The sequence below is a fragment of the Propithecus coquereli genome, unplaced genomic scaffold, assembly GCF_000956105.1.
Source record: "Propithecus coquereli isolate 6110/MARCELLA unplaced genomic scaffold, Pcoq_1.0 Scaffold18, whole genome shotgun sequence".
Classification (NCBI taxonomy): Eukaryota; Metazoa; Chordata; class Mammalia; order Primates; family Indriidae; genus Propithecus; species Propithecus coquereli.
Genome location: NW_012142745.1, coordinates 241,724 through 256,222, shown reverse-complemented (window position 1 = coordinate 256,222; position 14,499 = coordinate 241,724). Strand labels below are relative to the sequence as shown.

At 47.6% G+C, this 14,499-nt stretch overlaps 1 protein-coding gene across 1 annotated transcript; it reads right to left on the bottom strand.

The window, feature by feature from the left end:
* Nucleotides 1–413: 413 nt before the first annotated feature.
* CXCR2 (chemokine (C-X-C motif) receptor 2) lies at nucleotides 414–6,387 on the bottom strand. Its single transcript, XM_012642494.1, has 2 exons — nucleotides 6,346–6,387; nucleotides 414–1,806 (listed from the first exon to the last, which is right to left on the bottom strand). The coding sequence occupies exon 2, from the start codon at nucleotides 1,779–1,781 to the stop codon at nucleotides 702–704; it is 1,080 nt and encodes a 359-aa protein (XP_012497948.1). The 5' UTR covers nucleotides 1,782–1,806; nucleotides 6,346–6,387; the 3' UTR covers nucleotides 414–701.
* Between the last annotated feature and the right edge of the window lie 8,112 nt (nucleotides 6,388–14,499).

The window sequence follows — 14,499 nt, the reverse complement described above, 5'->3', positions numbered from 1 at the left end:
TTGCCTCAGCCTTCTAGGCATATCGTTCATATCCTCTTATTTTTCTTGAATGATGTTTCATTGTAGGTATATGGCACATTTTGTTTATCCATTCATTCACTGATGACCACCTTGAGTTATTTCCACCTTTTGGCTCTTGTGAATAATGCTGCTATGAACATGCATATACAAATATCTGTTCCAGTCCTTGCTTTAAATTCTTGTGGGTATAGTCCTAGAAGTGGAATTGCTGGATCCTGTGGTAACTCTACGGTTAACGTTTTGAGGAAAGCTGCTGTACTCTTTCCCAGAGCGACCGCATCATTTTACATTCCTACTAGCTATGGACAAGGGTTCCATTTCTCTACACTTGCGATTTCATGCTTTTTTTTCTTTTGATAAGAGCCATCCTAATGAGTGTGACATGGCATCTCACTGGGGTTTTGATTTGCACTTCTTGCAAAGCAGCAGGCTGCGGCCAGTGGCAGGATGGACAGAGCCCCAGCGTTGGCCTAGTGATGATGGCAGGGGGGTGGGCACCATGGTAGGTTTTCTAAACCACGCAGTGGGCGCCTGGTAAGGACGTGGCCTCTGCCCCTTCCTGCAGCCACAATGGAGGGCCACAGTGACAATCACACCATGAAGAGCCAGTGGACGTGAGCTTGGAATGGGATGCTGGGGGGAAGGGAGGAACCCCGAGGGGCTGCACTGAGGCAGGAGTGTCAGAGGGTAGTGGACGTGTTCCCTGAAGAAGAGCCAGCAAAGGAAGGCCTGCTGTCCTTGGGCAAGAACTCCTTGCTTATCAGACCACGAGTGGCCAGGATCTTGAGGAGTCCATGGCGAAACTTTTGGCCAATGAAGGCATAGATGACGGGGTTGAGGCAGCTGTGGAGGAAGCCCAGAATCTCGGTGGCTTCCAGGGCCCGATCAATGTCCTTGCGGCGCTCACAGGTCTCTGAGATCACCTGTGTCCTCATGAGGGTGTCTGCGAGCAGGACCAGGTGGTAGGGCAGCCAGCAGAGCAGGAAGATGAGGACGACAGCAAAGATGACCCGCATGGCCCGGTGTTTCTGCCCCATGTGGGCCTTAAGTAGCGTGCGCAGGGTGAATCCGTAGCAGAACAGCATGACCAGCAGCGGCAGGACAAAGCCGAAGGTCTGGGGCAGGATTCGAAGCACCATCCGCCACGTGGCTGTACTGTTGCCCATGTCCTCATAGCAGACTGGACTGGAGGCGGGCGGGTAGAAGGCCTTTCGGAATATTATGATGGGGAGAGACAGACACAGGGACAGGGCCCACATGCCCAGACATATGAACTTGACCAAGTGGCGCTTCTGGGTCAGAGCACGTGTGGCATGGACAATGGCCATGTAGCGGTCCATGCTGATGCAGGCCAGCAGGAGAATTCCACTGTAGAAGTTGACTTCCTTCAGGAGCGACACCAGCTTGCACAGGGCTGTGCCAAAAATCCAGCCATTCACCCTGGAAGCGGCCCAGATGGGCAAGGTCAGGGCGAAGAGCAGGTCGGCCATGGCCAGGTTCAGCAGGTAGACGTCGGTGACGGAGCGGCTGACGCGGCTGTACAAGATGACCAGCATCACCAGGGAGTTTCCCAGCAGGCTGAGCAGGAACACCAGGGCATAGATGACGACCACGGCATGCTTGTTGATTTCCAGGGATTCTGGCCGGCATGGGGCAGAATCTGGTAGAATAGAGGGCAGGTCAGTGCTGTAACTGTAATTACTAAAATCTCCATCGAAGAAATCGTCAAAGTTGAAGTCCTTCCAGTTATCATCTTCCATTGTTGAGGCAAATTTAAATCCTGGCCTAGAGAAGAGAGATGAGAGTGATTGCACAATAAATCCTGCCCAGAATCTTTCCCGTCCACCCAAGAAACTGGGATAGGATAACTTGTGTTGGCTAGTATACCACATGAAAGTAACTTTCACTTCAAATGTGTAAGTGGTAGAGGCACTAATGTTATGAGACAAGTTTAGTGATAAAAGGTAAACTTTAGGACAATACTATAGTTCTCTTCTGTATCAGAGAGAGATTCTTAGCATTTTCTTTGACATGGTCATCATGCAAGACTTTGTAGAAAGTTCCCTTCAGATAATCCCTACAGAACACTGGGTCCTGCTTGCATCCTTCAGTTGTGAGCATCTTTGGCTGTCGAGGCTACATTTAATGCCCAGAAATGTGAGATGCCATTTAGTTCTTACTCTGTGGATTAAGCATGCAATCCAATTGACTTGTACCCCATAGAGAAAGGTCACGATTTGTCTATAAATATGAGGGATGAATCCTTTTGTGCAACTTTCTGAAAGTTATTAAAGGAAGTATTCTGCAGAAAGGTTTGAGCGATAGCAGCATGAGGTTTCTGAAGGCTCGAGCTAGAAGCATCTTTAGTCAGTTAACAAGGTCCAGTGGTTCTCTTCTGGGAAGAAGGAGGCCTGATCTGGGAGTGTTTGTGTACTTCCAAAAAGTGTATTATAGATGATACGCAAGTGACTGACTGATTCTCCAAATGGGTGGAAATGTAACAGATTATTTGGGCAGCTGTGGGCAGCCATGTTCTGCCATGTGGGGTGAGCAGAGACAGCCAGTCTGCTCCCCAAACAAGGGGAGGGGCAGCAGGAAGCAGGGAAGACAGGACACACACTACCCTTGTTTGGTGGCTTTCCGGTCCTGCTGGGGACCCTCCTGTCCTGCATGTGCCTGCCTTCATCCACCCCGACTCCCCTGTCCCCGCAGACTTAGTCTATGTCCACAGGCTCTGTCGTTGCTACAGGGACAGCAGAGATTCTGTTCAGCACATGCCTGGGTGTAGAGGGCTGGCTACAGCCACTAGAAAACATCATCCCAGTGTCTCAAAGATTAAACTAAAGTAAAACCAGCTCCTGAATTTGTCCACAAAATGGATCCCCTTACATTTCTTTAGAGCAAAGTGTGACTATACTATTGCCATGTAGACCCCAGTGTTAGAGCAGAAACAGAAGTAATCAGTCCCAGGAACCGCTTCACAGTCACCAGCTGTGCATACTGAAAACACGATGGATGAGAACAATGTTGGTGAAGATGTGAAGAAATTGGAACCCTAATACGTTGCTGGTGGAAATGTAAAATGGTGTAGCTGCTGTGGAAAATAGTTTGGCAATTGCTTAAAACATTTAAACACAGAGGTACTAGATGATCCTGCAATTCCCACCCTAAATATCTACCCAAGAGGAATGAAAATGTATGTCCGTGCAAAAACTTTTACATGAATGTTCATAGCAGCATTCATCATAATACGATGACCATTCCCACTTTTTAGAAAGTAGAAACAACCCAAATGTCTATCCACTGATGAGTAGATCAAAAAATTGAGGTACAGTCATGTGCAGCATAATGAGGTTTTGGTCAATGATAGACTGAATATATGACAGTGGTCTCATAAGATTATAATACTGTAGTTCTGCTCTACCTTTTCTATGATTAGATACGTTTAGATACATGAACACTTACCATTGTGTTACAGTCGCCTGTAGTATTCAGGACAGTAACATACTGTACAGGTTTGTAGCCTAGGAGCAATAGGCCGTACCACACAGCCTAGGTGTGCAGTAGGCTGTACTACACATCTACGTTCTAAGTATGTTCTATGATGCTTGCACAACAACAAAATTGCTTAATTTCGACACATTTCTTGGAATGTATCCCCATTGTTTAGCAACACACGACTGTGTTTACATAGAATGGAATATTATTCAGCCATAAGAAAGAATGAGGTACTGATACACAATATCGCATAGATGGACCTTGAAAACGTTATTCTAAGTGAAAAAGGAGGACACAAGAGTCTTCATCCATGTATATGAAATGACCAGAATAGGCGAATTGGTAGAGACAGAAAGTAGGTTAGTGGTTACCAGGGGCTGGAGAGAGGGAGGAAGGTTAATAAGCACAGGGTTTCCCTTTGAGTTGATGAAAGTGTTCTGGAATTAGTGGCTACGGTTGTACAATATACTAAAAACCACTGAATTATACACTTTCAATGGATAACTTCTGTGGTGTGGGACTTATGTCATAATTAAAAAAAAGATTAACCAAAGGATGCACAGCCTTGCAAAGCAAATACAAATATTAAAACAACAATAAAAGCCCAATGAAGGTTTTCTCTTTAGCAGAAGGCAGTCTCTGTTATGTCAATCACATCCAGCAAAGAGCAAAGCTGAAAAGGATTAAGAGAAACTGGGAAAATAATGCCCCTTTCCTCCAAGAGTGATAGAATTCTTAGCCTTCACCTTCCTGAGAAGGTGCTACTTTCTCCCCAGAGTGATGGAGGCCAGATAAATTACTCTCCCACCATACCAAGAACACAGGTAGAGAAGATTCGATCAGTTGGTGAAGCTAGAGAGATGTGGTGATGAGGGTGGGGCCCTGCCTGGCCAGGAGCCCGGGAGGGGGTGTGAGAGCCAGGTAGTACAGCTGGCCTGGCCAGTGTGGTTGGTAAGAGCTGAAAGAAGTCGCTGGCTCTGCAGTCCTAAGTTTAAGATCAAGTTTGTTCAGAGGCCCGGGATTTATGTCCAGTGAAGTCATGAGCTCAAGGGTGGGTCACCTCTGAGAGCCGATGCTCTTAAGGGAACAATGACCTGAGAGAAGACCCACCTTTGAGAGCAGATGCAGGGCCTGGTGCGGGCAGAGAACTTGTGCCCGTAGAGAGCAGAACCTGGCATGTGTGAGCACAGGCTGTGAGAAGACAGGGCGGGGGCCGCCGCAGAAACTGCCTTATCAGCACAGGCAGCCGCAGCAGAGCATGTTTCATGGGACAATCCTCATTCTGGATAACCCCGTGCTCGGCTGTGCTGGGGTGGGCTGGAGGTGTCCAGGTGAGCTCATGCCCCCAGGCATCGGGGGGCAGCTGAGTTTCCAGAGGGAGAATACACATGCCAGGACAGAAGGTAGAGAAAGAAAAGAGAACCAGGACAGACCAATGATCCCCAGTCCCTGGGGCAAGGGTAGGGATGTTCATTGTTGGTGTTTGTTCATTTTTTTTTTTCTTGAGACAGAGTCTCACCCTGTTGCCTGGGCTAGAGTGAGTGCCGTGGCATCAGTCTAGCTCACAGCAACCTCAAACTCCTGGGCTCAAGCGATCCTCCTGCCTCAGCCTCCCGAGTAGCCACCATGTCCGGCTAAGTTTTTCTATTTTTAGTAGAGATAGGGTCTCGCTCTTGCTCAGGCTGGTCTCGAACTCCTGAGCTCAAGCGATCTTCCCTCCTTGGCCTCCCAGAGTGCTAGGATTACAGGCATGAGCCACTGTGCCTGGCCTCAGTTTTTAAATTTATCAATCTATAGAGAGGACAAACTAAGAAGGGAAGGGAGATGACACATCTGAGTTCCATCTGTGCCTCACAGCTACATGATCTCCTTTGCTCATTGCCGATAGACATGATTAGCTCTGTTTAGCAACCAGCCTGTGATTACAGGGCCAATAATTGGTGCAGCCAGGATTCCAACTTGGTGTAAAGGGCTCCACTTGTATTATTTTAAGTCTATAGCCCTGCTTCTTAAAAAAAAACCAAACAAACCACGTCTCATATATTAAATATAATTGTAAGCTGAGTTTTTGAGATACCAAGTCAGCCTGTATATAGTGCACTCATGTTCGATGCTCCGTGCATTTTCTTTAGCTGTCTGAGGCCCAGGATGAAAGAAATAGCTCTTGCCGGAATGATAAACCAATCACCGTTGAACTGGCTCCTATTGCCCACTCAGCCATGTAGTCAGTCATGAGACAAAGTGGGAGCTTCCTTGACACGGGAAAAATGCCAGCCCCTGAGTGACTCGTGGTAGCTCAGAAACTCCATGGGTGGGATGAATCTATCTTATCACATTTAAAATACTATAAAGAGAGGGGCATTTACAAGATCCCAAATATTTAAGGCAATCTTTTTAACAACAATAAAAAATTCAGTCATTTTAATACAATTCCAGTATTCCTTCTCTTTATACATACAATCCCCAAATATTTGCGTTTAGTGTAGGGAGTGGGGAGTCAACAGTGTGTGGCTCCTCCTCAGACCCGATCCCAGCCCAAGCAAGGAGGGCTGGCTGAGTCTCAGGGGCTGGCTGAGTCTGGGGCCAAGGGAAGCGGGTGGGCAGCAAGCTGTCCGGAGTGGTTGTTGCAGAGGGCTGTGGGGAGGAGGGGCAGAGGGTCTCCCTTTGGGGACAGGGAGGCCTAAAGCAAGAGAATGAAGGGACGAGGGGTGAGGGGCCCACCAAGGGTGGGGACAGCTGCCTGGGATAAGTGCAGGCTGGGTGCCCAGGGGAACAGACAACAGACACATACTAGGTGGTGGGAAGGGTGGGTGTTCCAAGACTTACCAAGATGCTGGGTTTTTCACCTGTGGGACACCTCCAGGAGGGCAGCTGTGACCAATGAAAGGGAGTGGTGGTGAGAGCACGGTGGAGGAAGTGAGTGGTGGATTAGATTACTCAATTCAGGGGTGGAGCTCCTTAGGGTGCAGGATGCTTTTGATGACTTTGAATAATTAATTCCCAGGTCAGCTCTTGGATGCGTAGTCATTTTATGGACTCCTAGAGTTTATATTGGGAAGGGACCTCTGGGGTTTTCTAGCCAGTCTTTACATTTCACAGATGAGGAAACTGAGGCCCAAAGGAAGTGGATTGCCACACGGACTCCTCTCATTTTTGCTGTGATCTCACAGCCCCTGTACCTCCGGCCACCCTGTCTGAGTCTCGCCACGCTCCAGCTGCCTCAGGCTTCCCTGCCTTACTGTTCTATAGCACTGCGGCTCCTGAATGGCTTTCATGTGGCAAGGTAGCAGCTCACCGCAAGAAAAGAGCTGGAACTTACGCTGCTGGTGGCCTGGTAGCTTTCTTCCCTGGACCTAATGCCTCTCATCTCTATCTGCCCCACACCTCCCCCCCGCACGCCATTCCTACATTTCTTGTCTTCCACCTCACTCCCCGACCACCTGCTCTGAGCACAAGCCCATCTTAAGGCCTTGTTGCTCTTTCTTGGCTTATACACTTGGCATCGGGTCTGAGGACTCCATTACTGTAGCAGCTACAACCCATGGAGCCAAGACCCTCTAATTTAGCAAGAAAAACTTTTGCAAAAAGTGAAGATCCCACCCAAGTCCAAACACATTTTTAAAAACAGTATTGAGTGACTCTAAAAGTGTCACATTTGCTCTTTTTTTTTTTTGAGACAGAATCTCACTGTGTTGCCTGGGCTAGAGTGCCGTGGCGTCAGCCTAGCTCACAGCAACCTCAAACTCCTGGGCTCAAGCGATCCTACTGCCTCAGCCTCCCGAGTAGCTGGGACTACAGGCATGCGCCACCATGCCCGGCTAATTTTTTCTATATATTTTTAGTTGTCCGATTAATTTCTTTCTATTTTTAGTAGAGACGGGCTCTCGCTCTTGCTCAGGCTGGTTTTGAACTCCTGAGCTCAAACAATCCGCCCGCCTCGGCCTCCCAGAGAGCTAGGATTACAGGCTTGAGCCACCGCGCCTGGCCCACATTTGCTCTTGATTACAAATGAGAGGATTATTACAAGTAGAGCCATGAACACTAATTCACCTCCCCCAACCCCCCACCCCAGTGATCAATGCCTCAGTCTCCTCCACCACTTACACTATCTCTTGCTCCGCGCATCCCAGGGCCCAGAGAGCACTCGAAGCCTGTGGCAGATGCACTTAACCTGTCTCCCCACCCCAAGGGGAGAACTTCTGAGTCCAACTGTTCAGCAATTGTTCCTCAGTATTTGTTACCTCTCTTTCGCATGCTGGGGAAGAATGCAAGGCCACCCGGACAGTTGATGCTAAAACCACACAGAGGCTCATTACACACTCAGGCAGATGAGAGCAGAGCTAGTTGAGCAACTTCGGGCAAGGACTTTTCCTTTCTGAGTTTTAGTTTGTTCATCTGTAAAATGGGGTCAATAACAGAATCCAACTCACTGGGTTGTGGTGAGGACGAAATGAGGGATTACCCATAAAGAGCTTAGGACACACATAGAGCATGTTGCTAGCTTTTATCGTTGTGATCATTATTATTAGAATAGTTTATCACCCGATGACATGGTATGGCCCACTGCGCCCACAATCAAGGGAAAGCAGCAAGTGTGCTCTCAGGACTGACTTGGATGTACATCCTACTTCGCTTTGACCTGGACAACAATCATCATACTAGCTGTAGTGTTGAGTGCTTACTAGGTTCTAATTTCTGGGCAAAGTGCTTTTTGGAATTTGTATCAATTAATCCTCATGTCGACCCCATGAAGTAGGCACTTTCTGGATGAGGAAACGAAGACTCTGAGAGGTTAAGCAACTTACCTATGGTGACGCAGCTCAACTAAGTTTTAAGAAGTTTTAAAAACTTTTAGAAAAATCTACTCTCAAAATTCTACCTTCTGTCCACTGTAACAAGGAGCTGGATGCCAGCCTCAGGTTTCAGAGCTCCGTTAGGCACCTCTCTGTCCCTGACAGCCAGAGACAAAGGCTGCAGAGAGAGGGGGACCCAGGTTTGACATTTCCCAGTGGGCCCAATTCTTGATGTTTATTATGTTTATTTAATTTCCACGGAACCCATTGCATGCATGTGTGTGGTGGAGGGAATACAAAACTGGCTTCCAGGCTGGGCGGAGTGGCTCACGTCTGTAATCCTAGTACTCTGGGAGGCCAAGGAGAGAGGATCACTTAAGTTCAGAAGTTTGAGACCAGTCTAAGCGAGAGTGAGACCCTGTCTCTACTAAAAAAATAGAAAAATTAGCTGGGCGCGGTGGTGAGAGCCTGTAATCCCAGATACTTGGGAGGCTTAGGCAGGATTGTTTGAGCCCAGGAGTTTGAGGTTGCTGTGAGCTAGGCTGATGCCACGGCACTCTAGCCCAGGTGACAGAGCGAGACTCTGTCTCCCAGAAAACTAACAAACAAACAAACAAACAAACAAACGAACCCACCAAAACTGACTTTCAATTCTGGCTCTGCTGTTGATGGTCAGGGTGAGCTTGAACAAACTATTTCTCTCTGGGCCTTGGCATGCTCCTTTGGAAAACAAGGAGCTTGTTCTAAGTCTGTCCTGTTCAGAATGGTAGCTACTAGCCACAAGTAGCTATTTACATTTAAATTACTTAAAATAAAATAAGAATTCGATTCTTCAGTCACACTAGCCACATTTCAAGTGCTCAGGAGCTACCTGTGACTAGTGGTTACCATATTGGGCAGTGCAGATCTGGAACATTTCCATTATTGCAGAGTCCTTTTGTACAGCACTGTCTAGGTGAAAAATGGAGTTGCCTTCAGCTTTGAGGTTCTGCAATTTTCACCCCCGTTCTCAGAAGCCTCAGCGGAGGCTGAAGTTTCCAGGTCCCTTCCATCAGAAATATGTCTCCAGTCTCTCAGACTGAACAGCTCACCTACCTGCTGTGGCTGCTACAGCTGCTGTTGTGATTAGCGTGGCTGCTGCTATCCACGCTGTGACCCAAGGCTTGGTGGTGGTCAGAGCTCTTCGGCAGGAAAAAAGTGAAGCAGACGTGTCGAAACTTCTACCCGGGCTGTGAGAGGGAAATCCAGGGGGAGGTGTTCCCTCAGAGGAACAACGAGGTCTGTCCTGGGACTCTGACCCCAAGCCAAGGTCCCACCTGATGACTCTGGGATGAGCTCTGGGGCTTTCACGCCTTCCGTCTAATGGCTTCCAGAGGAGCCTGCTAGTCAGAAGGTGGAGGTTTGCCTATCCACCTTCTGACTCCGAGCGTTTTGAACGTGTACCTCTTTTATTAACAAGGGAGAAGCAGGCATCCTAGCCCCCCGCCGACAGACTGGCCTGCACTTGCACGCACAGTTTCTTCCTTCCTTCCAGGGTCAGGGTGAGAAGCATCCCTCCTGGCTGTGGGACCCGCTGCCTCTCTTGTCCTTGAGGATCCTGCCTTTCTTCTCCTCTGTCCCTCAATGGGCTCTTTCCCCTCCGCCCCGACCTTGCTTATGTCTTTATCGCCTTCCCTCAGTCCTAGGACCCTTCAGCGGCTACTCTGCTGTGTTCTCCTTTCGCCGGCAAACTCATTGAAAGGGTATTTAGCGGTTGCTCTCTCCACTTCCTCACCTCCCCTGCGCTGCTCAGCAAAGACCCTGCAACTGGCTTCCTTCCTACCGCACCACTGAAACGGCTGTGCCAAGGTTCCCAACGACCTCTGGGTTGCTAAACCCAGTACGCTCTTTTCTTAAATAAAACTGCTTTAATATTATAAAAACAAAGCACGGATATCGTAAAGAATGCAAGTGGTACAAAACACGTGAAGTAAAACTTGAAAGTCTCCCTTCCTTTCCTCTCTTCACCCACATCTGTCCCCAAGGTAACTACTGTCTACAGCTTGGTGTGTACATTTTTCCAGATTCTTCCCCATGCAAATGCAAACACATTTTCCTTCCTTCTTTCCTTAATGAAAAAGCCATTTTTGCTAGTGATACTGTCCTGAACGCTAACCATGCATCGCAGACATTTTCTACATGAGTCCATGTAGATCCATCTTCTTCTTTTCAGCGACTACATAATAGTCCACAGCGTGGATGTATCATGGTTTATTTGACAATTACCTTATAGATGAATATGTGAACATCTTCGGATATAGGTATTTGGGAATTTGTATGAATGTTTCTGCAGCTTAAGTGTAATTTTTTTTAGGTAATATCTGTGTATATCTAAATTTTGATAAACACTGCTAAATTGCCCTTCAAAAAGACTGTGCCAATTTACTTTCCTATCATGAGTTTATGAAAGGCCTATTACTCTGTGTATTCACTACAAACACTGTATATGATCAATTTCTTTCCCAATCTGATACCAGGAAACGATACCCCATTGTTTAATTTGTATTTTCTTCATTGCTGGTCATGTTGAGTATCTGGCTGTAGCTATTTGTATTTTTCTCCTGTGAATTACTAATTCTTACCTGTTTCCCTTTTGCATTGGATTGTCGTTTTGTCATTGATTTGTAGGAGCTCTTTATATAATTTGGGAGTATTACATTTTAAATATTTGTGAATGATGTTAACATATTTTCTCCCAGCCTGCTGTATGCTTTTTAACTATCCATGTGAAATGGTTACCATTCAGGTCTCACCTCGCTTGGTCTCTACCTCATTGAATCCCACTGACCCATTCTTTTCTTATTTCCCCCCATTTCTCTTGGTCTGTTTTGTTGCTTTATTTCTCAATTCATTCCTCAAATATGATGTTCCTCAAAGTTTTATCTTGGTCCTCTTCTCTTCTCACTCTACCTGCTCTCCTTAGATGAGTCCACCCGCTTCCATGGCGTCAGCTGCCCCCCAACATGCTCTGGGGTTCCCACACCTCTTGTTCCCAGCCAGCTTCTCTCCTGAGCTGCAGACTCATACGCAATTACCTGCTGCATCTCCCCCAGGGCCCATAGATGCTGCAGACTCAACATGTAGAAAACCCCTCTCGTTGCTTTCCTGATGCACGTCCTTCTCCTGCTAAGGGTTTCCCCATGCACTCCTCTGCCAAGCCAGAGGCGTGCCCACCCCTCACACGGCCTCGCTCTTGCTCTCCTCAGCATGGCTCCTGACTGTTTCCTCCTCCCCATCTTCATGGATGGCATTAGGCAACACTTCATTCGCTCGTGCCACGACTACAGTAATAGTCACGCAATTGTTGTGGGTTCTGGAGCTGGGCTGTCTGAGTTAGGATCCATTTCCTCATCCCAGACTTTGGGCAAATGATTTACTCTCACTGGGTCTCAGTTTCTTCATCTGTAAAATGGATATAATGAGAGCACCCACTGCACAAGGTTGTTATGTGGATTAAATGAGTCTGTATTTATAAAGCACTTAGAATGAGTCTTGGCACTGTTACCTGCTCCTCCTCCTTCTCCTCCTCTGTCTCCTCCCCTTCTTCTTCCTCCTCAACCCCTCCTCCTCCTCCTCTCCTAAATGATTTCTGCCTCAAGTCTTTTCCCCTTCAATCCCCCCTCCACTCTGCCGCCAGAACAATCTTTCTAAAATGTGAATTTGATCACCCATTTATATATATATAAACATGTATATGTGTTTATCTCGATAGCCCCAAACCCATCAGTGTTCATCATATCAAAGATACTTAGTACGTTTTTGTTGAGCAGTCAATGAATTGACAACTAGGGGAAACTGATGTATGTTGGAGCATCCCAGTGACATTTAATTTAAAGTAATAATTATGTTGCCCCAATTTCCCAGGGAATCCTCAGCCTGTGAGCACAAATGAAGGGACATCAATAGCAACAACCCAGGTTGCACTGGCTCAGACCCCATTGCTCATGCAGGACTTCAGCCCTGTGTAGTGCTCCTCAGGGATTTGGGGGCAGTCTGTTGGGGACGTCTCCCCTGTGCATCTCTGGGATCTGCTGTTGCTGACATGTACCCTGGAGTCATTGCTGAAGGACGGGTGCCCTTGCAGTGCCAGGCCCTGGGTTGTCTACGGTGACCTTTGCAGATCTCTCTGCTATAAGGTTTCCAAAATCTAAATTTTCTGATTTCTTTGTAGAGATTTTCTGCTCTCCATTGAACTTGGTGGGGACTCTTTGGGGACAATGTTGAACTAGAGGCTGATCCTTAGCATTACCCGTCCTTTCTCTGGACAGCAGGAGGAGGTCAAGCTCCCTCATTCCTGGCCCCGGATTCCCTTCTGATGAGTGCTCTTCCGGGAGCACCCTGCTTCCTCTTTGAAAATAGGCTTCTATTGTGCCCTCCCCACTCAGTTCGTCAGGAAGGCCTGAACTCCATGCTGGAATTCCTGCTAGAATAGACTATGAGCTCTTCAGCTATAACGAGAACACTGCCCTCATTAAAGTATGTGGGTAAATCTTCTCGCCAGGAAGGGACTCCTGCCCTTCAGGCTAGGGGCGACTCCATTGCCCTGATTACTCCGAGAGCCCCTCATTCCTTCCCCCAACCTTGTTACTGCGTTTGCTAAGGAGAAATTCTCGCCAGCTCTCCAGGGCAGAAACTGCTGTTGCAAAACCCTCGGTCCATGCAAAGGCAATGGGATGCAACTCTGCGTGGCCCTGACCCCAAGAGGCCATCCACGGGCTCTGGTTAGAGCCACAGGGTTGCCCAATCCCTGCAGGGGCTCTGGCAGTGCCTGTAAGGCAGAGCAGATGGGGGCAGTGTGAATGCATGTCTGGGCCCACAAATTGTGCCCTAGAGCCTGGGCAGGGCAGCTAATTGTCTGTCGTAGAGGGGGGCGCACACTTCTTCTGAAACAGTATTCTCAGAAGCACCACAATTCGGTGCCCAGTGAATGACATGCCACTTGCGTAGCCTTCTTGGGTGGTTCAGGGGACAAGATCTTACACCCCCACACTCCACAGTTCTCGTAAACTGTCTTTATCAAAGTCCGGCTGAGCGGGCACTGCACGGAGAGTCTCCTGAACTCAGCCCCTCTCTCCAGGCACTCACAACGCAGGACAAGTCACCACAGTGGTTGGTAGTGGAGGACAAAGAGGCCCAAGTCCCCTCCCTGTGCCTTCTCCCCTGCCCACCAAACCCAGACACCCTGGGAGCAACTAGAACTCTCCCACACTGCTGGTGGGAAGGTACAACATATAACCTCTCTGGGAAAGAGTTCAGTAGTTTCTTACATGTTAAACATGTACCTGTCACAAGACCCAGCCATTTCATTTCTAGGTATTTACCCAAGAGAAATAAGTGTATGTCTATACAAAGGTTTGTCCACGGATGGTCACAAGAACCTTATTCGTTATAGCCCCAAATTGGAAACAACCCAAATGCCCAACAATAGGTGAATGCATAAAAAAAATTGGCATATCCATACAGTGGAATTCTACTCAATAATAAAATATATTGTTAATATATATAATACGACAACATGGGTGAATCTCAAAATAATTATGCTGAGCGAAAGAAGGCAGGCAGTAACGAGTGCATACCATGTGATTCCATTTATATAAAATTCTAGAAAATGTACATTAGTCGATGGTTCCTGGAAAGACACCAGTGGATGCCTGGGTACGGAGGGAGGGGCAGATGGAGGGAGATTACACTGGGGCAGGAGGAAACTTTGTGGCTGATGAATGTTTATTATCGTGAGGATGGAGATGATTTCACAGGTGTATGTTAAGTTAAACTCATCCAATTGTATACTTTATGTGATGTTTATTATGTCAATAGTCCTTCAGTAATGCTGTTAAAAATAAAGCAAAACAGGCCGGGCGCAAGGTGGCTCACGCCTGTAATCCTAGCACTCTGGGAGGCTGAAGTGGGAGGATCATTTGAGGCCAAGAGTTGGAGACCAGTCTGAGAAAGAGGAAGACCCCATCTTTACAAAAAAATAGAAAAATTAACCAGGCTTGGTGGTGCGTGCCTGTAGTCCCAGCTACTTGGGAGACTGAGGCAGGAGGATTGCTTGAGCCCAAAAATTTGGGTTGGCAGCGAGCTATGATGAAGCCACTGCTCTCTAGCTGGGGCGACAGAACAAGATTCTGTCTCAAAAAAAAAAAAA